The sequence below is a fragment of the Mus caroli genome, unplaced genomic scaffold, assembly GCF_978045245.1.
Source record: "Mus caroli unplaced genomic scaffold, Mus_caroli_1 scaffold_11, whole genome shotgun sequence".
Classification (NCBI taxonomy): Eukaryota; Metazoa; Chordata; class Mammalia; order Rodentia; family Muridae; genus Mus; species Mus caroli.
Window position 1 is genome coordinate 14,924,460 of NW_028227266.1, and position 22,828 is coordinate 14,947,287.

Sequence of the window (22,828 nt, forward strand, 5' to 3'; positions counted from 1 at the left end):
CAATTTAGAATTGTGGTTGACTCTAGGATTGCACTAAAAAAACATAAGTTTGCTCATTTTAAAGTCCTGTCTTTTTAAGACGACTTAACCTCAATTTTTAGTAACTGACGCAGTCCCAGAGGAGCATAGGAGCAAAGGTTCTGATGTTGCACAAACCTGGACCGAGGGACCGGAAAAGGGGCGGGCCGCACCCCTCACTCACCCTCTGGCAAGCGAGCGCGGCTGCGCGGTGAACTCGGCGTGCCGCGGAACACAAAGCACGCCGGGAGAATGCGGGGCGGAACACAAAGAGATCGCCGAGTCTTCCGCTTTCTCCCCTGGGTGTCTCATCCATAACTGTCCGGGTCCACCCGACTGTGCTCACCTGTGGCAGTCCGGTAGGAAATCTGTCCACCGCCCGGCGCTGGCCCGTCTTCCGGTCTCTTCTGCGCCTGTGCAACCGGAACGTTCGGGAAAATTCCTGAAGCAGTACCGGCGGCTTCCGGAAGCTAGCTGCGGCCTGAACAGTAGGGCTGGTGATTGCTGCGGTGGTTCACTTCTAGTCCCGGGTGGTCTGGATTTCGCCGGGAAGACGGAATGGCGCTCTTGTGTTACAACCGCGGCTGTGGCCAGCGTTTCGACCCAGAGGCCAACTCGGACGGTAAGGAGGACCGTGGCCCGCAGCTTTCTCCCGGCCTCCCTCTCCCGACCCTTGGCCTCCTTCACCTGGCTTCACCTCTTGCGGTCCCCGGGAGCCTCCCTGGTCTCTCACCCTCTCTGGGAGCGCAGGACCGGACGCTTCGGTGTCCCCGGCGCCCCTCATTCCTCAGTGGGCATCCCCTGCACTTGCTCAATTCTAGGCTATCCAGACCCGGTTTACACAGTCACCGCTGTGATTCCTGGGCGTAAGAGGTATAAAGAGGTGCACACTATTAGACTTCTTGTTGCGTTTGAGTACTAGTGGAAAGCGTGTTGTCACTTGTCAAATTACTTGCTTTTAAAAAAACCGTGCTGGGCTGCGGAAATGACTGTTACACATCCGTTCCACAATAACGTTTTCGGCATGCTTTTACTGGGGCCTACAGCTTTAAACTACGCTATTCCAGCATAAAATGATCCCCTAGTGCTGTTCCAAAAGCCAGTGTGGTCTAATTTGGAATGCACAATGAAAGCAAGCACCAATGCTGGGTGAAACCAGAGGTGTGAATGAATCTCATTATTGAGTGGAGTATTTATGCAGATAACTGGGCTATTGCAGGAATAAACAACACTTATCTCCGATTCATCTAGTATGTATAGTATGGTCTTTATATCCATTCATATATATATACATATATGTATATATATATATATATATATATATATATATATATATACTCATTATATAACTGAACCACACTGAAGTATTTCATCAGAGACTGGAACACCACGTGTTAACACAGATCAGCTTTGTAAAAGAGGTTAAGACCAGTTCTGTAGGTAGTGATCTTGGTACACAAGTAAACTGGTAGCTTTCAAAATGAGACTGGGACAGGATTTAAAGGGAAAGATGCAGCACAGCCAGTGTATGAACACACGTTTAACTGTCATGATATGTGCGTATTCTACTTCAGTACTGAATACATTGATGCGTTGTAGCCTGAGGCAATATTTTTAGGGTACTAAATTCCTGACCAAAGTTCAGGAGAGATACCAGCTTGTTGTTGGAAGTTTATCTGTCTTTGTGTGTGTGAAATGGAATCAGAGGCTAGGAAAGCCACGAGAAAATAGACAGTCATCAATTTGGGGCACATACATCAAGGGAACACCAGTCAGCTGACCAAATGGGGAAGTGTTTTAGAAAGTAGGGATAAATGCCAAGTAAATTGGTTGAATGAGTGGCAGTTGATAACACTGGATTTAGGAGAAAGCTATTTAGAATGGGAATCATTTGACTTTACACATTAAAATTACAAATTAAAAGATTAGTGCAGAAGATACCAATATGTTCTGGTTTTCAAGGAGTACAGTGATAGATGTTTTACTTGTAAGAAGCTGCCAGTCTATATCCAGTCCTCCTGCTCTTAGTGATATAGTATATGTTCCATGCTTATTGCCTTATTTCATGTCGATTTATGTTGTTTTGTTTTGCCTGTGTATGAAAATTAGACTCTTTTCAAGATGATAGGGCAATTTAGTATGTAATTCAAGTACATGTTAAAAAGAATAGTGAATTGTAACTTACATGTGTTAAGCAGCTAAAGTAGACAGACTTTTGCAAACAGCACAGCAGTTATGAGTGACAAATGAAAATTTCAGCTAAACCTTTCTAAAAAAGCCCTCCAAACTTAACCACTAATGTGTTGTCTATTCCCATCATTAAATATGAATTTCAGGAAAACTGTTAAATGTCATAAATGCTAGAGAAGAAATGTCTATCTAACTGTCATTTTCTTTTGAAAATGGTGGTTTTTCCCATTTCATTCATGCCAGTTACACCATGAAGATCTAGCTGCTTCTGACATCCTGGACTTGGCTGTGTTTATACATTATATACTTTAGTAGTGTCTGTACTTTAAATTCAATTTTAAATGGTTCCCTCTCTTCTGCATATCTTTGTACATACAGGTTTTTATTCTGAACTTCTATATTCTAACTCATTGTACGTAATTAATAGCCTCTTTTTGTTCCATTGCATTAACTACTATTTTGTATACATAGCAGTTACTAAGACGGTAATATTAACTTAGTAGCAGAGGGTAGACAGATCTCATGGCAACACTAGGAATTGGATTGTAGGGAATTAAATTTGGAAAGTTGAGTGAGTTAAGACATTTACAGAAGAAAGAAACCTTTCCCTACCCTCATGCCACTGTTGTCAGGAAATAAGTGTGCCTGTTATCTGATTGTTTTAAACAAAACACTCCACATTGCTGGTGGTAATAAATGTATTTTGTATAAGAACAAAATAAATTAAAACTTTTATTCTGTAATGAGAAGAGAGACAGGAAATATAAAATAATAGCACTAATGAAAAAGACTGTAGAAATCTATGATTTGTATCTAGGAATTGGTTAAAATGCTAATTTAGTAATTAGATATTACAGCAGTTACTAAAATGTTGAGGTGGTTTTTTGGTTTTGGTGGTGGTGGTGGTGATGGGTTTTTTTTTTGTTTTTTGTTTTTGTTTTTCCCAAACTCTTTATTAGAGAATTTCTTGGGAAACTTGTGTGGATAGGTTTATAAGTATACTTCAGTTTGCTTTCATGCAAAGATAGGGCCAAACAGAAGATGGGGAGGAGTGCTGAGACTGGTCAGCTAGTTACAAACTAGCACAGAGAGAGTAGGGGCCTTGGTCCCTTAGGCTAAGCTGAGGGTCTGCTGGCTGTTGGCTGCTGCAGGGGAAGGAGTTACTTTGCTTCAGGGGAGTGGCTAGCCAGGTGAATATGCATTCAGGCAGCACTAACTGGTTCTAGTGGAGGTAAAGTTCAGGGCAAATGAGATGGGTTGGTGGGTGTAGGTAGCATAGCAGGTAAGAGTGCTGGTTCTTACTGACATACATTGTATACATGTATGAGATTTTTAGAGAATAAAAAATAATATTGCCAGAATCACTGGAATTTAAAGTTTTATTAATAGACAAATTTTACTAAAAAAAAAAAATGACAGAATATAGAGCAGTGGTAGTACTAGCAAAATTGCAGTTATGAAGTAGCAACCAAAATAATTTTATAGTTGGTGGTCACCACATGAGGGTCACAGTATTAGGAAGGGTAAGACCCGATACAGAGTATTTCTGAGCATTACCCTTTAACAATTCTGGATTCATTTTGTCCATGTTTCATACTCCTAGAGATTTAACGTAATATTTTTAATACAAGGAATTAATAAAGTTTTAAGGAATTTGCCCGATTTTGGAAAAAGGGTGAAACCCTGACGCCTAAAGGAAGAAGTGATATATACACTTCTGTTTATCAGCATTTGTGTGATTTCCCTTTCCTGTTTTGAACAGATGCTTGCACATACCACCCAGGTGTTCCTGTCTTTCATGATGCCCTAAAGGTAGGTACAAGATACCTTTTCAATTTCTTTTTATTTGTATAATAAATTGAAAGATGTAATAAAACCTTTTCTTTTCTTCCATAGATTGTTAGTTTTTCTTTCCTAATGACCATTTTGGGGTACTTTAAGCAGATTGTCTAAAGACAGAGATAGTTGACAGTGATGTTTTCCAGTTATAAAGTTATTTATATTCCAACCACTTTCCTAATGATTTATTCCCTTCCTAAGTTTGAACTTGAATTAAAGCAGTCATATTGGTCTCAGTCTTTATTCTGTCACTGTGACTAACAAGAAAGGCTTCCCTTAGGTATTAGAAGGTGTTGCCTCAGGTGTTTAATGCTTACACACATTTAGTTGGACTTGTTTACTGGAAACATGATACCTCATTTTCTCTTTTATTTTCTAGCAAGCTGAAGAATCAGAGAAATGGGAGAATGGATTTCTTGTTTGTGGGCTATTTGTTTGTTTTTCTGACCAAATGTTTAATGTTACCTGTTTAAAAAAACTTTTATGAATAATAGGTATGTAAATTCTTAGTGACTTACACATTTTTAAAACAGGATAAATTTGAGAATATCAGGTTACTTTCTGTCTTTCCTTGAGTATTAATTAATATAAACAAAACTTTTTCTCCGAATATTCACCTTATGACATTAGAATATTTTTGTTAATATAAATTTAACTACTCATTTAGTTAAATATGAAACTAGCAAGCCATATAATGCTTGTACTACTTGAAATTTACTAGGCCATGGAATCCAGCGGACTGGAAAGCCAAGGTTTGCAGTAGATATTTATAGAATACTGTCAGACAACAAGAACCTAGAGAATTATTATCAGTGACGTCACTTGCCATCTGAGCAAGAGGACGACCTAAATTTGTTCCCTAGCACCTACATAAAATCAGGGTGAAAGGAGTATCTTTACATTAGGGCTGAGAAAAGTGGGTCCTTATGCTTCTCTGTGCGAGCCAGTCTAGATGAATTGTCAAGCTCTAGGTTCTGTGAGAGACCTTGACTCAAAAAGTTAGATTAAAAGAAATATAGGGCACACACCTGAACACATAATAAACTGAGTAAATAAAAACTAGTAAATACAACTGCAAAACTGAGGGTAATAAAAAGTATTTCAGTTGATGTGAAATGGTTTGATATTGTCTGTAGGACACATCCATTCGAATGTGTTCTGAGAATCACCGGCAGGTGACAACTTGAGTATACAAATGAATGGGCTTGCAAAAAATTGGAAGCAATCATTCCAATGGATAGGAGATCAGAAATACTAAAAGGGAAAAATACGAAATAAAGTACAGTAAGAAAGGTAATGGACAGTAATCAAAAAATAATTCTTTTCCAAGAAAGAGAAGTATACGTCCATAATCAGTTTTAACACATTAAAGACGATTCGAGGCTAAAAAGAGCAAAGCAAGAACCTGAGGAAAGGGCCCTGGAACATGGTTTCCTTGTCATAGAACTTAGCAGATTGCACCTTTGTTTAGATTTTTTTCATGTATCAATTAAATGCTAAATATCTAACATAATTTTATGTATGTATGTATGTATGCATGTAAAAGCCCTCTGACAGTACATTTTTTTGAAGACTACAGATAATATCAGCACACTTTAAACTACGTAAGATTGGTAATTGGTTATGTGCATCTCAATCTAAGAGTCTCCCAAAAAAAAAAAAAAAAATTACAGGGTATTCAGTTTTTCCCTCTAAAAACCAGAGAGAACCCTAAAAGAGCATATAGTGTTTTTAAAAAACACTACCAAAACTTCTATGCTGTAAGAAACTACCCATGTGAGTTTAATATTATCTTAGGGACACAAGGATATTGTATTTCTATTTCTTTACTTTCTACTACATTGGAACTAAAAATAACTAAAAGCAACCTCAGTAAGCTGTTCCTGATAAACTATGTAAACTATCTGTTTTTTGAGTGAAATAATTATGAGACGTCTTCAGTGGTATTGCACCAGACACAGAAAAGATGAAGGCCAGAAGAAAGGCCAGGCAAGCTCTTAGTAAAACCAGAATACAGTGAAAGAACAAATAGTAAATCTTACAGGTGGAGGTAAGGCAAACAACACAGGGAGAGAGCTTCAGAACCAGGGGCCTCTGGTTTTTGTTCCTCATGCCTTTTATTGAGAGTTAAGAAAGAATCAAGATGATAAAGGCATCTAAATACCAAAGCAGTCACTTTTCTGGGTAACCAAGGGGGAATTATTTAACCTTACTTCATTTTCATTGGTTTAATGTTCTACTCAGTTAAGGACTTCTCTTATTACCTGAAACTGAGGATGTATGTTTACGATGGAAAAAGACTAAAATTATTTATTACTATGGGCCTATTAAGCTCTGGATTAACTAAAGCCTCCATGCTGATAAATCATTAAAAGTGTTCTGTGCTGGCTTACTTTAAGTTGGTAGGTAGAGGACAATATCAGTCTGTCTCCTTCCCTAATTTTGTGGCTCCTTGCTTTAATACCCAGGCAGCCCTTGATAGTTTGTTAAAACTGCACATATCTCAGTTGCTTCTGTCTGTTCTGCTTCTGGCTATAAGGCTAGTTTACTTTAAAAACCAAAGGACTGGGCTGGAGAGATGGCTCAGCGGTTAAGAGCACTGACTGCTCTTCCAAAGGTCCTGAGTTCAATTCCCAGCAACCACATGGTGGCTCACAACCATCCGTAATGAGAGATCTGATGCCCTCTTCTGGTGCGTCTAAAGACAGCTACAGTGTACTTACATATGATAAATAAATAAATCTTTAAAAAAATAAAAACTAAAGGACTATAATTATTACTTAGTAGATTCCCCCCCTCCCCAGGTAAATCACCTTACTCCTCAGATCCTTTAAATACATGAATTAGAGAGAGGATGTTGGAAATTGAAATGGGGTCTTGTGTACACTGGCAAGAGCTCTTCCAGTGAGTTACATTCCCTCATCCAATAGATGGTGTTAAAAAACTTTTTTTTTTCCAAAAACTTAAATACTATTCTTAAAAGCAGCCCCTGATTTTCTTTTTCTTTTTTCTTCGCCCACCCCCAACCCCCCAGCAGACAGACTATATTATTGATATCAGTACAGCAGAGGTGCCCGTATAACAGGGGAAAGGAGATCCATGCCAACACCAGTCCCCTCCTGGCCCTGCTGGGCCATTGAGGATGGGGCCAGTTCCTCCTGCTCCACCTCAAACTCTGGGGATGGAGAGCCCAAGGCTGGCTTTGCTTCTGGCCCCTTGTATCATCAGTCCAGTGTAAAGACTTCTGTGAAGGAATTCAATGTCTCTCTCCCAGCCCCTAGGTAGGGAACCCCAGCTACTGAGGAAGGGCAGCCCAGGGGACATGGGGTGTAGGAAGGACATCCACAGCCTCTCCCTACCTGCCCCAAACCCTTGAGTTCCCTGGGGCCCCAAGCAAGCAGGCAGAGGAAGGATGGGAGTTCTTCATGGGGTCTGGGATCCTAGATGGTTGGGTTTGAGGGAACCCCACAGTCATTGAACACCCCTACCTACATGTCTTGCAACTGACTCCCCAGGGGGTGCTGGGAGGCAGGAGGTGGAGGTGGAGGTCTGGTAGCGGGAGCATGCATGCAGCCTACACAGCCTCTGAGAGATTGGCAGCACTGGACTCACACCAAAACGTGTGACAGCAGAAGGAGGCTAGGCCAGCAGACATGATGCATGCAAACATGTGCACGTATCTGCCCACATCCAGGAAGGAGAGAAACTGCACCCGACACTTCCCCAGCACAGCTTCTGTCTGCTGGTGCAAGATGGTGAGTGTGGCATGGGCCACGCTGATGTGACTTGGAGTCCACTACTCATAGCTACTGGAAGACAGAACTGACTGCAGGGCCCCATTAATCACATCTACTCCAACAGGTTTAGCAGTGGGCACATTCCCCAGATAATAGACTTGGAACCTTCTGCACCAGCTCATTCTTTGGTTCTGGCAATTCCACTTGGAAAAGGACATCCACGGGTCCAGGGAGAGTCCATTTACCAAGCAGCGAGCATTGCGCCGTTCAGACATGATCTTGGAGATCTCATGCAGGCTGGTGGTGATGTTCTTGGCAGGTGCCTCACAGTGAAACACGTGGCACTTGAGCTTCTTGGTCAGCTTATCACAAGCTACGTAGCAAAGTCCCTTCCACTGTCTAGCCCAGTGCCCCACACATGCATGCTTTAGAGTCTCATGCTACTGCTGGAGCAGCAGATCTTTTTTCTCTCCCCAGCCCCCAGCCTTCAGATAATATAGATCATTTTTTGTGGTAGAGCTCTCAGATACAGTTGTTGACTGCCACCCTGCTGCATCCTGGGGCCAGCTCCTCCTCTGTCATCTCTACCCAGTCTAGGTAGCCCACGGTGAAACACTTGATCCCTGGGTTGGCCTTCGTTTGGGACAGCTTTTCTTCCTCTTGGGGCACTGGTTCTGGGCTGAGGCTCTGGGCTGGGAAGAACAATCAGGGTCCTTTAGTTCCAACTCCATTGGAGTCTCCTCACTGGGTTCATCCTTCCAAAACTCTCCTTCTTCAAAGTCTTCTTGGTGAACAAAGCCAGTCCAGGTGAGCTGGGACTCTTCTTGGGGACTGCTCCCCTGTGAGGGGGAGGCCCTGCCTGGGGGTTCCCACTGGGTGGTCCCCGTTGGGATGTGCCAATAGTAGGTCCCTCAGGTGTCCTGGACCCTTATCCATTCAAGTCGGTAGATCTGAATATGTCTGGAAAGCGTTGTGGTTCCAGAAGAAATCTGTGTGATAAGGTGGTCCAGCTTTGAGGCTAGTGCTCTTGCTATGTTCCCGGGGGCTATCTGTGAGGGCCGGGGCCCAGAGGGGACTTCCACATTATCCAGAGGCTCAGGTGGCCCTGTAGGAGAAGATAAGTCCTCATCCTCTTTCTCCTCTTCATCATCCTCCTCAGCCTCTCCTGCTGCTTTCTCTCCTTCATCTGGTCCCTGTTCCTGGTGCTGATGATCAAGGCGGACCCATGAAATCCTCTGTTGGCAGCATTGGGGGCCAAGAGCTCCAGCTCAGAGAATAGATGCATTAAGCCTTTGGGACCCAAAGGTGCTGTCTTAGCCTCCTTGCTGGCCTCCTCTGCCAAGGTCAAGGTCACATTTCGGTTCTGGTCTCGGTGGGCTGTAGCAGCCGTCCGAAGCTGGTTCTGGCCTTCCTTTAACCACTTGGCATTGGCAGGGCTTGGTTCAGGCACACTACCCTCTCCCATAGCACTTCGAAAGTCCTTGGGTACCACAGCTGTAGCTTGCAGCTTGGCATTGAGCAGCTGGTAATGGGCAGCGTGCAGGGGTAAGGGGAAGCTGAGTGCAGGGCCTCTGTGGCTGTTTGCATTAATGGCCAACTGGTTCAGGGATGATGGGGCAGATGGCCTTGGTAGATCCTGTGCGGTGAGGCCCCGGGCCCAGTTGGCCAAGGTGGCTCAACCTGCAGGGTCCCAGCAACACTGCAGCTTCTCCATCACAATATCCCTCGCCCAAGAGCTCGCAGGCCACGCAGAGCCTTGTACCACGATTGATTTTCTATTTTAAGGAAGTCATTGTTTATTTTTTTAAATAAGATCGTTTTGTGTGATTAGGAAACAGCGTACAAAAGTTGAACTGGTGTGTATGTAATTTCAGGATTCAAAGAAATAAGTGTAACACAGTTTTAAGGTTTTTTTTTTTTTTTAATTTGATGTTTTTCCTTGTTTTATAGGGTTGGTCTTGCTGTAAAAGAAGGACAACTGATTTCTCTGACTTCTTAAGCATTGTAGTAAGTACTAGTTTAGTCCTCTGTATTGTTTCCCTAAAAGTACATTATTCAAATATCAGACTGTACCATACTTTATAAAGGGGCTGCATCTCCTCCATAACCTCAAAAATCTTTGCCTTGGAGAATTTTGCCTTGAAAAATTACGAGTTTATTATGCTAACCATTTGTCATTTTATGTCCTTTATTTTGGTATTCTTGAAGAGAACATCAGGAAGGAATTTGTAGGCAGGCAATGATTGTAGGCAGTGCGGATGCTCCTAGCACTGCAGTGACTTTAGGGAGGCGCAGGGTGTAGTATGTGAGGGGGTGAGGAAGAGGAGGAATGGGGGAAAGATCTGGGAGAGGGAGTACTGAGAGGAGAGGGGAGGCTGATAATTGGGATAGAGAGTATATAAATAAATAATATAAGCAATCTTAATTAGAGGCAGTAAATTTCATTAAGACATCAGTGAAATGGTCCTTTGTTTTATATGGCACCAAGAAAGAACAATCATTATTTCAGTGTTTTAGATGAGAAAATAAATTTTAATAAATTATTTGGGTTAAGGCCATATTTCAGCTTAATAGGAAAGGGGAAGCTCAGATTGTTTTTGCTTATGTTATGTCAAGCAGGGTCTTATGCAGCCCAAGGATGCATAAGGATAGCATAGCATCCTTGGGTTGCCAGGGATAACCTTGAACTCCTGATCTTCCTGCCTTCAAATACAAGTGGTAAGATTAGAGGTGGCACCATGCCAGGCTTAGTAGTGTTGGAAGTCAAATCTAGGGCTTTGTACATGCTAGACAAGCACTCTAATAACTGATACTACAAACTGAGGCCTTTTTGAATAAAGAACTTTGGCATGTATAATTAGAAAAGGCCTTTGAAACACCCAAAATACAAACATACATACATAAAGTAGGTCAAAGCATAACTTCATATCTTTTACTAACAGGGCTGTACAAAAGGTAGGCATAATAGTGAGAAGCCACCTGAACCGGTAAAGCCTGAAGTCAAGACTACTGAGAAGAAGGAACTATCTGAATTAAAACCCAAATTTCAGGAGCACATCATTCAAGCCCCTAAGCCAGTAGAAGCAATAAAAAGGCCAAGGTATAATCTATACAGCTACTTATATTTGTGACAGTATCATACTGGAATTTGCTGGTGGTATTTTCTTTTAGCATTTTGTATAAAGACATTTGCAGGGTCCACTCGTGTTTTTTCCTTTGGTAGTAACCCTTTAATTTTTGAGGGTATGTTCTCACAGTTGGAGGGTTATATAGCTCTGTTTTCTGGTGTAACATTCTCATGAAGGCATGGTGAGATTTGGTAAAAGACTTGTCATTTTATATAGTTAGTTTGAATTGAAGAGCCACAGAGGCCTAGTCACTTACTTTACTTTCAGATTTGTACTAGGGAGTTTGAGTTAGGATACCCTCAGTGTCAAAATAGTTTAAAAATTGCTTTTGCTCACCTTGAACTAGAAGTAGATTGTTCACCTCCTGTTCAAACCAGACTATATTTTAAAATGCATTAATTCAGTGGTTCCTAATGCTGTGACTCTTTAATACAGTTCCTTGTGTTATAGGGACCTGCCAACCATAAAATTATTTCATTGCTACTTCATAACTGCAATTTTGCTGCTGTTATGAATCATAATGTAAATATCTGTTTTCCAGTGGTGTTAGGCAGCTCCTTTGAAAGGGTTGTTTGACCCCACCCCCAAAGGAGTCATGACCCATGGTTTGAGAACCACTATATTATTAATGGGTTTACTCCTGTAAGGCAAGATCTTCAATCTGCACCTAAATAGTGACTGTAAAATATAAATACAGAATTTGGGCTCCAGATTTGTTCCTCACGTGAATTGTGTTTAAGTGCAAGCCTGAAAAATCATCACAACCAATAGAAGCTGTATTCACATTATAAATTTACAGTGTTTCCAACTCTTCCTTTTATTATGTTTAAATAAATTAATAGATCATTACATAATATAGCCCCAAAATAAAAATCCTTACTTTTGATGTTCATTTGCTTATTAGCATTTTGAGGTATAGGCTGTAATTAAAGATCAAAATGCTTTTATTCTTCCTACAGTATTAATTCAGTCTTAAGAGACTATCAAACACTAGTTTACACAGTTACACGAATACCAGAAAAGAACAGCAGTTTTGTTACAGTACAGTTCATCTTTAAATCTGTTACATCTCAGTACAGTCTATTAGAATTTAATGCCAATATGAGTTATTACCATTTCTTTAAATGATGGACTACACAGATATATAAGCTTTACATAAGAGGCTATGAGAAAAAGTAAGTGTATTTTAATTTTTCATTTTGTTTTATCTGTAAGGGCATGTTTTGCCTGCATGTGTGTCTGACTACTTGCATCCCTGAACCCATGGAAAACAACTGTTTCCCCTCGAACAGAAATTATAAACAGTTTTTGAGCCATCGTTATGGGTTCTGGGAATCAAACCCCAATCCTCTGGAAGAACACTCCTCTAAACCACTGAATTAGCTCTCCAGCACTGAACTGTTTTATTTTAAATCTATATGATACATGAGTTACAGATTCTAGTGTACTTCATTAATGTTTTACAAGTTATTGTAAATGCAGAGTGAATAACCTATCATCTTTTTATTGCTACATTTATTAATAACCATAATTGTTTACAGAATAGGCTTAAATTATATGTGTGTGTGTATATATATATTATGTATATATATATATAAATTATTAAGAAGCACTAGAAGATGGTGGTGGTTTTACACAGTCATAAAATTTTATCTAAATTGAAAAGTCTATACTCTTCACATAAGTAAATTGACTCAACTCGTACAGATGAGTTTGTGTTCACTTAGTGCTTGAGGATGAAGTGAAAAGGATTCTACAGTCCTTTACATGGGGCTTACTCATCTTTACAAGCTTGAATCTCTAGTCTTTCCTTCCTTCTTATAGTCCACTGTGTAGTGGTATCTTTATGCTAGCAATGGCATGAAAATTTGAAACTTAATTTCTTAATAGATGCAGCATTTTATTGAAAATTAGAGTGTTGGTCAGTTATGGCCTTTATTCATGAAATACTTTTAATTGGAAAGAATGTAATGCACAGACAATTAACATCTCATATGGGAGATTATTAAGGTTATCAATTTTAAGTACAAAGAAGTACTTTGGTCTATTGATGATAAAACTTCAAAATTCTCTAGCCCAGATGAACCAATGACAAACTTGGAGTTAAAAATATCTGCTTCCCTAAAACAAGCACTTGATAAACTTAAACTGTCATCCGGGAGTGAAGAAGATAAAAAAGGTAAGACTTTTTTTTTTTGGATTGTTTATTTGTTTTTAGTAATTTTCTGTCTAAGTAATAGACATAAAATTTAGTAATTTTCTGTCAAAAGAAATAGCTACATTGCACTGTGTGAAAATGTAACATATTGTAGCAGAGAACTTCCTTCCTTCCCAAATGCAAATAACACCGGAGAAGTAGCATTTGGTCCATTAATGATGCCTTTGCTCAAACTTATGATTCCTTAAATATTTTATCAGTTAAATTTCTTCAGCTAAGATGTTTCTTTGTATACCATATAAAATATTTTTTATTATCCATTTGATTTCTGCCTAATATCAAAGGACAAAAATATCATCCATGACTTCTGTTTCACAAGAGAATATAGGATTTTAGAAGATTGGATGATCACTGCATTGTAGACTGAAACATAATATATATTATTTGACAGCATATAGGCAAAAAGTAGGGATAAGGCTTTTTGTTTTGAGACAAGAAGACCAGTAGCACCAGCAATTCTGGATGTTGCTTGTGTGATCTAGGATGACTTAAAACTCATAATCATCTGCCCCATCCTTTCAAGTGCTAGGATGTGCCTTTGTCCTTATCTCATTGTCTTCCTTGAATTAGACTTTTTAAAAGAAAGGATACTTTTTAAGAATAATACAACATAGCCGGGCATGGTGGCACGCACGCCTTTAATCTCAGCACTCGGGAGGCAGAGGCAGGCGGATTTCTGAGTTCAAGGCCAGCCTGGTCTAAAAAGTGAGTTCCAGGACAGCCAGGGCTACACAGAGAAACCCTGTCTCGAAAAACAAAACAAACAAACAAAAAAACCAGTGGAGGTACTATTTTATTATTGTAGTTTTATTACTCTTGTTTCAAAAAGAATATAGTTATGAAACCTCATGTTACCTTTCTTTTTTCTTCATTGCAGAAGAAGACAGTGATGAAATTAAGGTTGGGACTTCCTGTAAAAATGGAGGGTGTTCAAAGGTATATATTATAAAACTTTGGATATATGCAGTAAAATGTTAATATTCAGAGGACTGAAGTTCGCTCTAAAGTTGCCAAATAGTTGTGTGCTACTTACATGTTTGCTGAAAACTAGGGTTATAAATTCAGTAAGACTTCTAAGAGAAACATCGGATAAAATAATTGGGATAAATCTAATTTGATTAACATTTAATAAGCACTTGTTATGTGCTATACAACAAGTTTCAGACTGAAGATAATAGTATCAAATTAAACAAAAATCTCATCCTATAGAGCATTTTCTAATGTGGACAGGAAGATAAAAGTAGGCCATTGAATAATTAATTTAGACAGACCTAAAATAAATAGAATAAACCTAGCAACTAGTGTGGTTCCACTTGTGGGCTACTTAGATAAGATTTGTCAGTGGCCCTAGTTAAAATTCAGGGGTGAGGGCAGGGGATGGTGATTACCCTGGGAGTTGCTATCCACAGAGGGAACCATACAAGTATAGTGGCTTTAGAGATATGTTGCTCAGCAGATGGGGAGGTCATGGGGCTTGGGCAATAATCTGAAAGGAGTGGGTGAAGAAGTAGACGTGGGGAAAGGCCTAACCCAGGACAAGGGGCTGGGCTACTTCAAACTGATGGTAAGCCGTTATCTGCTTCAGGGAAGTATTTTGTTTTGTTTTTTGAAGCAAGTTATTCTATCCCAACCTGGCCTCAAACTCCAGTCCTTTCCCTCAGCTGAGTGTTAGGATTACAGTTGTGTACTACCATACCCAATTCAGGAAGAGAGCTCTGTGATAAGTCAGAAGGAGGGAAAACAGCTTCACCCCTATTAAAAAAACAGGTAGTGTTATTCCAGAGAGTAGGTTGCTGAATGACTAAATGTAGAGTGTGGCTAATCACCGTGAGAGCTTTTGCTGTCTGTTCTGTCTACCTTTTCATGCTTTCTCCTCTATGACACTTTACCTTTACTTGACTCATTCATTCTGTTCCTAACTACCTCCATCTCATGGTAAGGATTATAATACGGTTTTGTTTGCTTTTTGTTTTATTTTGAGTGCTTAGCTATGTGAATGGCATAGAGCTCATATGTGTACAATTAATGGTATAAGAAGAGTTGGGCATTCAAGAACCTTGGTAATTGGTGGACTTAAAGTCAGCCTATGTCCCAAGAAGCCAAGCTCATCTTTGATAATTTAGTTAAAACAGATAAATTAATAGTGAAAAACATTAAAGAGCTTTTATTCATGTGATCACACTAAGGAGAGGGACAAAGATCCAACAGCATCCACCCAAAGTCCATTTTGGCTGAGTGAGATTAAGGCTTAAATAGGGGGCTAGAAATAATATATAATAAAGCAGTTGCAGTCAGGTATGGTCCCACCTACCATAAACTCATTATGATTTGGCCTTTCCATTTGATTTGGTACTGGATTTTGGCCTTCTATTCCTCTGGTCTGAGATTCCTTGAGGGTGGGGGTGGGGGATACTCAAAACTTATGAGCTTTCAAAATGAACATGACAGTATTAAAAAAGACAGCTTAACTACTATTTGACATTTTTCTTCCAAAAATCTCTCTCAGCATTTATTTTTTGCTTGTTACTGATGTCAATGTAAAAGGAATAATAAAACTTGTTATCTTTCTTAATTTCTTTGTTTTATGGGATGTAGCCATGGTCTGACCCATTTTGGGACTCTGAGGTTATCAATTGATAATTGATTTTTTCCTTCCTATTTTTTTTAATAATGTCACTCTAAATATTTCAGTGTGTAACTTTAGTGACTAGAAATGGAATTGTATGTATGTTCAATTTTAGCTGAATGGAGGCAAATGCTTATAGTATCCACCGGGTTGTCTACACACTAGAATCTTTTTTTCTTCCTTGCTTTTTACTTCTTCACTGGTGTTAAGGTTGAGACCTTTTCTTTCTTTCTTTTTTTAGGATTTATTTATTTATACACCAGAAAAGGGCATCAGATCCTATTGCAGTTAGTTGTGAGCCACCATATAGTTGCTGGGAATTGAACTCAGGACCTCTGGAAGAGCAGTCAGTGCTCTTAACCACTGAGCCATCTCTCCAGCCCCGAGTCCTTTTCTTAAGCTGACTAGTTCTTTCTTCTCGGGTTAAATGTATGTAATCTCTCACCTACTTTTTGGTCATCTTTTTCTTAATAATTTTGTAGGAAATCTTCATATCTTACAGCTGCCAAATCCTTTGTCAGATATTTTATATGATTCACACTGACCTGATGATGTCATTGATAAACAGAGGGACTTTTAATTTTCATGCAATGAAGTTTTGTCTTTTTTTCTGTTGTTCTCCTTATTTAAGAAATACTGAGCTACAGTCATTTTGTTATGCAGAGAGAAATGTGTGAAACACCTATAACTGAATATGATGGTGTTTTTAATCAAAGGAATTTGAGAAGAATGGTAGTAATTAGAAAATTGTACCAAGGAGAGAAGAGAAATTGAGAAGTGGGAAATGGAAATAGTGCATTTGCTAGTTCTTGAGTGAGGTTAAACTGATATGTTGTTTGAATTTGCATTGAATTTGACAAGATTTTGTGGTAACGTTAGAGGTAGAGGGGACAGACTTACTGATTCAGATGTGGAAGACATCTGTGAGTACACTTGGTGCCATTGAATAAGATGAGAAAAGACACATTTTTAGGTGGCAGTACTAAGTTCAGATTCTAACATATATACTTAAGGAGATAAACTCCTAGCACTTCGTACTTAACAAAAATGAAACCAAAAATTTTGGTCTTCTATACTTTAGTTAATATGAATACAAAAGTAGAGAATATACTGCAAGCTGCATCCATGTTTTATTAACATGACTTTTTGTGAATTCACCTGTAGAGCCTTCACGTACAGCAGCAGTGGGGCCCGGATCTTCCAGACAAACCATGGATGTATATATAGGTCTGCAGCTCATTTTACCATTTGTAGGGATAAGAAATCAGTATTCTACTGAAACTTCAGAAATGATTATTAGACTTCCCATATTAATTTGTAATGCCCACACAGAGTGAATATACTGTACATATAATCATGTTTCTGGTGAGAGTACAAGTCCCTTGATTCCAACATGTTTCTGTGAATTTGAATATTTAAATATAAATCAGTGTAACTTCATGCCTAAAAGGCTAAAACCATCTTATATATAAATTGCCTACCTTTCTGTTTGCTTTCTTTCCAGAGATCTAGAGTTTAACCATGTCCAAAAGAGGGTCACTTTCCATTCCTTGATGAACTTAACAGTGTTCTTGTAGCTGCTGTTAGTATTATATGAAGGCCTTATGTGTCAGATAGGTATTATAAGATGCAAGTGTGAGATAAACAGCTAATGTTTTTCCTCTGTGTCTTTGTTTTATAGACATACCAGGGTCTACAGAGTCTAGAAGAAGTCTGTGTATATCATTCTGGAGTACCTATTTTCCACGAGGGGTAACTTATATACCTAATTAAAATATTTATAGTATTGATTCAAAATATTAATTAAACCTTTATATCTTTAAACACTGCAGTGTAGTTATTACCTACATTAATACCATTTAATCCTTATAATAACCTAAGAAAGTGGGGAGGTGCAGTTGCCTTTTTAAACACAGGAGAAAACAGGGTTACAGCTTTTAAGTAATCATCGTGATTCTGCAGTGCGATCTTACTTGGACTTGTTTGGGTTTTTTGTTTGTTTGTGTTTAATCTGAGGCAGGGTTCTACTGGTTATGCAGACAGCCTCTACCTCGGGATGCTCAGGCCTTGGCCTCCTGTGGCACCGCTTACAGGCATGTCCTGCTGTATAGCCTGACTTACTCTTCTTTTGTAAAGGACTGACATTCAGTTTAAGGACATTAGTCTTTTTAGCTGTGGAGCAATGAAAGCAGTAACCAAGAAAGGCCACGCTTTTCCATAACTCTCAATTAACAGTTTGTTTGTACATTGTAATATAATTATATACAATTAATGTATAGAAACTTTACTATATTAGAGTTTTCAACTGTTTCCACGTGTTTCAGGATTTTTAACTTGGAGATCTATGATTTTTATTCCCTGTGCAGGGTTGTTTCTTTAGTAGTGGTTTTACCTTCCTTGTGATTGGCCATCATGTATGGAAACACTAGATTCTACTTTGCTCCATGTTCTTTACTGTTATTGAAATATGAATATTAGTATCTTTGGTCATACCACATTTTGGTAGCTTCATGAGGGAATAGGTGTACATTCTCCATGAGAAAACAGACCTGGACTCCAAGTAGTTCTGTATATTTAGTCAAAAGCTGAATTATTACAATAAATAACACCCTGGTTTTTAAGAGTTTCCCTAGTATGTATGTATTTTAGCAGTTAAGTACTTGCAAGATATTTAAAGTTGGAGTTTTTATTTCTTAATTACATTTGTTATAATGAAAATATTGGCTTTAATTCATTGTCTAATTTAAAGGATGAAATATTGGAGCTGTTGTAGAAGAAAAACTTCAGATTTTAATACATTCTTAGCCCAAGAGGGCTGTACAAGAGGGAAGCATGTATGGACTAAAAAAGATGCAGTAAGTAACTTTTTCAAAGTAATATGCTGATCTGTATTCATCTAAATGGTTTTTAAGAGATATGAGTTACTATGTGTTCATATTAAAAAAGTAGCTCTCTTACAGGGTTAAATATTGTCATGTGTACAAAGTAGTTAATCTTAATACCTCAGCAATAACTATTGACAAAATAATCCTTGTATGTATTGATTCAGGTATATAAGTTTTCAATACTATCCTCAACCTGCCAAAATTGAAAGCTCTTTGTCTTACTAGCACTGGCTACAGGGGAGCTGGAGAGTTGGCTAAGTGGTTAAGTGCTCTTGTTCTTGCAAAGGACCAGGGTTTGGTTCCCAGCATCCGCAAGGCTCATCACATGAATGTGTGTGGTACACAGACCACATGCAGGAAAGCACTCATCCACACAGAAGAAATCTAAAAAACATTTCTTTAAAAAATTAGTTTCACAACCTTTTCCAATTCTTAAAACTGTTTTATAAAACCACTTCCTATTAATTTAGTGTTACTAAACCAATATTTAAATCTGATTTTTTTTTTTTTTTTGCTACAAAATTATTCATACATACATAAAATCTCTATCTAGTGGCCAAAAGTCTTAGGCCTATGAACATAGTTCCTTATAGTCCTTTAAGTTAAAAACAGGAAACCGGTTTGTTGCTAAATAAGGGTTTATATTAATGATGTTGTTATTACCTTAACAACATCATTAATATAAACAAAGGTAAATTGTTTATATTAATGTAAATTAAGGTAATAACATCATTAATATAAACAAAGATGTTGTTATCATTTTAACAATATCATTAATATAAACAAATCCTTTGTGTTATGCTGTTACTACTGACATTTTTTTAATCCTTTCTAGTTCATAAAACTTGTATCTGTAACTCAAGGCTTTAACTCAAGGATATTCAATATTTGGGTATCTCATTGTTCTTGCTTTTGAATTATAGTTTACTGACCATAAAACTTGAAGAAATTTTTTACTAGCAGAAAGTGAGGTTTGGAAAAAAAAAAGAAAGTGAGGCTTGCTCAGACATTTTTCTCTATTGTCAAACCTTAACAATTTATACTTTAAAAAAATAAGTATTTCAGAGTTCCCTGAATTTTTTGGCTAATTTGTTCTTTCTTAGAGCAGTTTACTTAGAAAACATCACCATTTGTTTGTTTGTTTTTCAATTTACTGATAGCATACATAGTGTAACAATGGAAAATAGCTCCTTTTGATAAGAGCAGTCAGAAGATGATTTCTGTAAGGTGTGACATTATCTGCATGTTAATAAGAAAGGACTAGGAAATTTAATAATCATAAGAATAGTTATTAGCTTACAATGTGTGTGTGTGTGTGTGTGTGTGTGTGTGTGTACACGTGTGTGAACGTTCCAAGTTTGGCCAATTTATTTCATGAAATATGGTCTTTCCCTGAGGCTAGAGCAGCACATCAGTTCAGTTGTGGGGTCTGTGCTCAGTCCTCCAGCATTAGGGCTGCAGATCCATTCCAGCACAGATGAACATCTTTATGTGGGTGCTGGTGTTCCAAACTCAGGCTTCATGCTTGGAAAGCAGGCACAGTACCGGCAGAACCATATTTCCAATCGTAACATCCCCAAAACGTTCATTCATTCAAAATAAACTTAAGCTTCTCATGCTCTCAAGTTCATAGTTGTCTCTTACCATACAAATGTCTTCTCATTTCTGTCTTCAGTACTTAGTATATCAAAATAGAATAAAAGTTTAATGAGGCCTGTAAAATATCTCCTAAATGGACAGTAACAATGTAACCTTAAAGAAGGAAAACCAAATTGGAGAAACGAGGGTACTCACATCATAAACTGTTAAGATATTTTGTGATATAATTTATTTAAGCCTCTCTAGGATCTTTAGAAGTTGTAGCCTTGAATGCATGAAGTGCTTCGTTGTGCATAATAAGTTTTGCACATTAACTGACCCAGTTCTTTTTAAAACAGTGATTGTGTAGTGGTTTTTAAGATTACAAAGTTTTCCTTACATTACAGGGGAAAAAAGTTGTTCCGTGTAGACACGACTGGCATCAGACTGGGGGTGAAGTTACCATCTCAGTGTATGCTAAAAATTCCCTACCAGAACTCAGTCAAGTAGAAGCAAATAGTACTTTGGTAAGTATATTAAGTAACTCAGTAGAAATTACCTTAAACGCGTTGTTTATATATAAACATTTTCTCAAAAGTTCTTCATTCTGATCAGAAAATCACAAATGACTTTCATAGAAACAATATTTTAAGTGAAACTCACAGTGTAGTAGACTTTATTCCAAAGTTATCTAGAAGTATAGTAGCTTAGAAAAATCACAAAATACATATTTGTTTCTCAGTATCAATCTTCTAGCTAATTTTTCCTGTTAATCATTTTCTTAAATGAAACAGTGGGGCTCAACATTGACATTTTGTCCTAGCTTGAGCAATACCAGTATTGTCTTTATAATTAGTACTTAGTCTACTCTTGACTTGGTGTGGTTCAATGTTTCACTGCATGGTTAGTGTGTATTATGGTCATATTTTCAATACTTAGCACCAAAATAATGACAATACATTATCTATTTCAGTTAAATGTACACATTGTATTTGAAGGAGAGAAAGAATTTCATCAAAATGTGAAACTGTGGGGTGTAAGTATTATGAATCCATCAATTTTTCCTGATTCTTAAGATCATTTTTAGAATGCTTATGTAAAGTTCATGAATATAACCTTAACATGCTTTATCAAGATAATTAAATTGCACTAAAATGGCCCCAGAAGCTTGATTTTGAAATTAAACAAGATGTGTTTTTCTGAGAACAATAAAAGCACCAGGTTAACTCTTACTCTTGATGTGTTGTAGGTAATTGATGTTAAACGAAGTTACGTAACGATGACTGCAACAAAGATTGAGATCACTATGAGAAAGGCGGAACCCATGCAGTGGGCAAGTCTTGAGCTACCTACAACCAAAAAGCAGGAGAAACAAAAAGATATAGCTGATTGATTAGAAGAGGAACGGAATTCTTAACGTGTGTGTATGTGAGAGATGGTTGCTTGCTGCTGTAATCTTTCGTTGTTTCTAGTCTGTCATTTGGGGTTATCATGAGGTTCTTCAAAGCCAAAGTCTGTTCAATTTTTGTGCCTCTATCTTCCTTTCGAGTTGCATAATATGATTATTCAAGTCTCCTCACTAGAACTATAGTTGTTGCCCTTACACTTGAAGGGAGGGAAAGAAACCATAAGTATAATTGCAGTATTTTTTAGTATAAATTATTATAAGCAGGAAGTGAAAGAAGTTTTGTTTTGTTTAATCCTGATAACTTCTTTTTCCCTTAAATGGGAAAGCAAAGTGGTATATAAAAAACTGAGTTGGCCTCTCCATGAACTTTTATTATTATAATTCTTGAAAATCTTTAAGGAAAAGACTTTGTTTCTTCCTATGCAGTGGTTACTTTTTGTAGTACTAATTCTGAAGCAGTGGAGTCAAACCGTCTGTGTGTGCTGGCTGAGTTTATAATTCATTTGCAGTTAAATTAATTTTAGAAAGTTGCTTCAATACTTGCATTACCTGGCAAGCAGTATAATTTAAGTCTATAGGAAATAAACTAAGATTATAGAATTACAATTTGGTTAAAATTCATCATAAGAGTAAGCAATAATGTTAAAATCTCTTTCCTGATTATTTAAAGGACTCTTTATGGTGTTTTGACAAAATTATATCTGATTTACAGTCTAAACACTGCTATGGGTGATATCTGATGAATCCCTGATGAAAAACTGTATCTGTTAAATTGTGAATGTGTAGCTTCGTTGAAATACATTAAGGTGTGTGTTGCGGCTTGAATCTGAAATGTACCTGGAGGCTTGTTTTGAGCTGTTGGTCTTTCAACTTAGGGCTCTATTTTGAAGGCTGTGAAACCTTTAGCATATTGAGGGGTGAGCCTTTAAGGATCATACACTCCTGCTGGTCTGATCCAGTCAGGACATATGAACCACCTCTGTCCCATACTCCCACTGCTGCCTCCTCAGCCATTATAGATTGTATCCTCTGAAACCGTGAGCCAAAATAAACCTTACCTCCCTTGAGTTGTTTCTGTCATGTTTTGGTCAAGACAAGAAAAGTAATATACAACGGGAAAATTACAGTCTGTATTTTAGAATACCTGAATGTTATGTGTTAAATTAATTTAGTAGTTTAATTCTTGGGAGCCATTTTAAGG

At 38.0% G+C, this 22,828-nt stretch overlaps 1 protein-coding gene and 1 pseudogene across 1 annotated transcript; one reads left to right on the forward strand and one right to left on the reverse strand.

The window, feature by feature from the left end:
- Positions 1-418: 418 nt before the first annotated feature.
- Positions 419-22,694, forward strand: Chordc1 (cysteine and histidine rich domain containing 1). Its single transcript, XM_021171825.3, has 11 exons — positions 419-640; positions 3,971-4,020; positions 9,735-9,791; positions 10,727-10,884; positions 12,988-13,091; positions 14,008-14,066; positions 17,438-17,508; positions 18,506-18,611; positions 20,627-20,746; positions 21,193-21,255; positions 21,469-22,694. Exons 1-11 carry the CDS (start codon positions 577-579, stop codon positions 21,610-21,612), a joined length of 996 nt encoding a protein of 331 aa, XP_021027484.1. The 5' UTR covers positions 419-576; the 3' UTR covers positions 21,613-22,694.
- LOC110301373 (amyloid beta precursor protein binding family B member 1 pseudogene) lies at positions 7,471-9,556 on the reverse strand (annotated as a pseudogene).
- Positions 22,695-22,828: the final 134 nt, after the last annotated feature.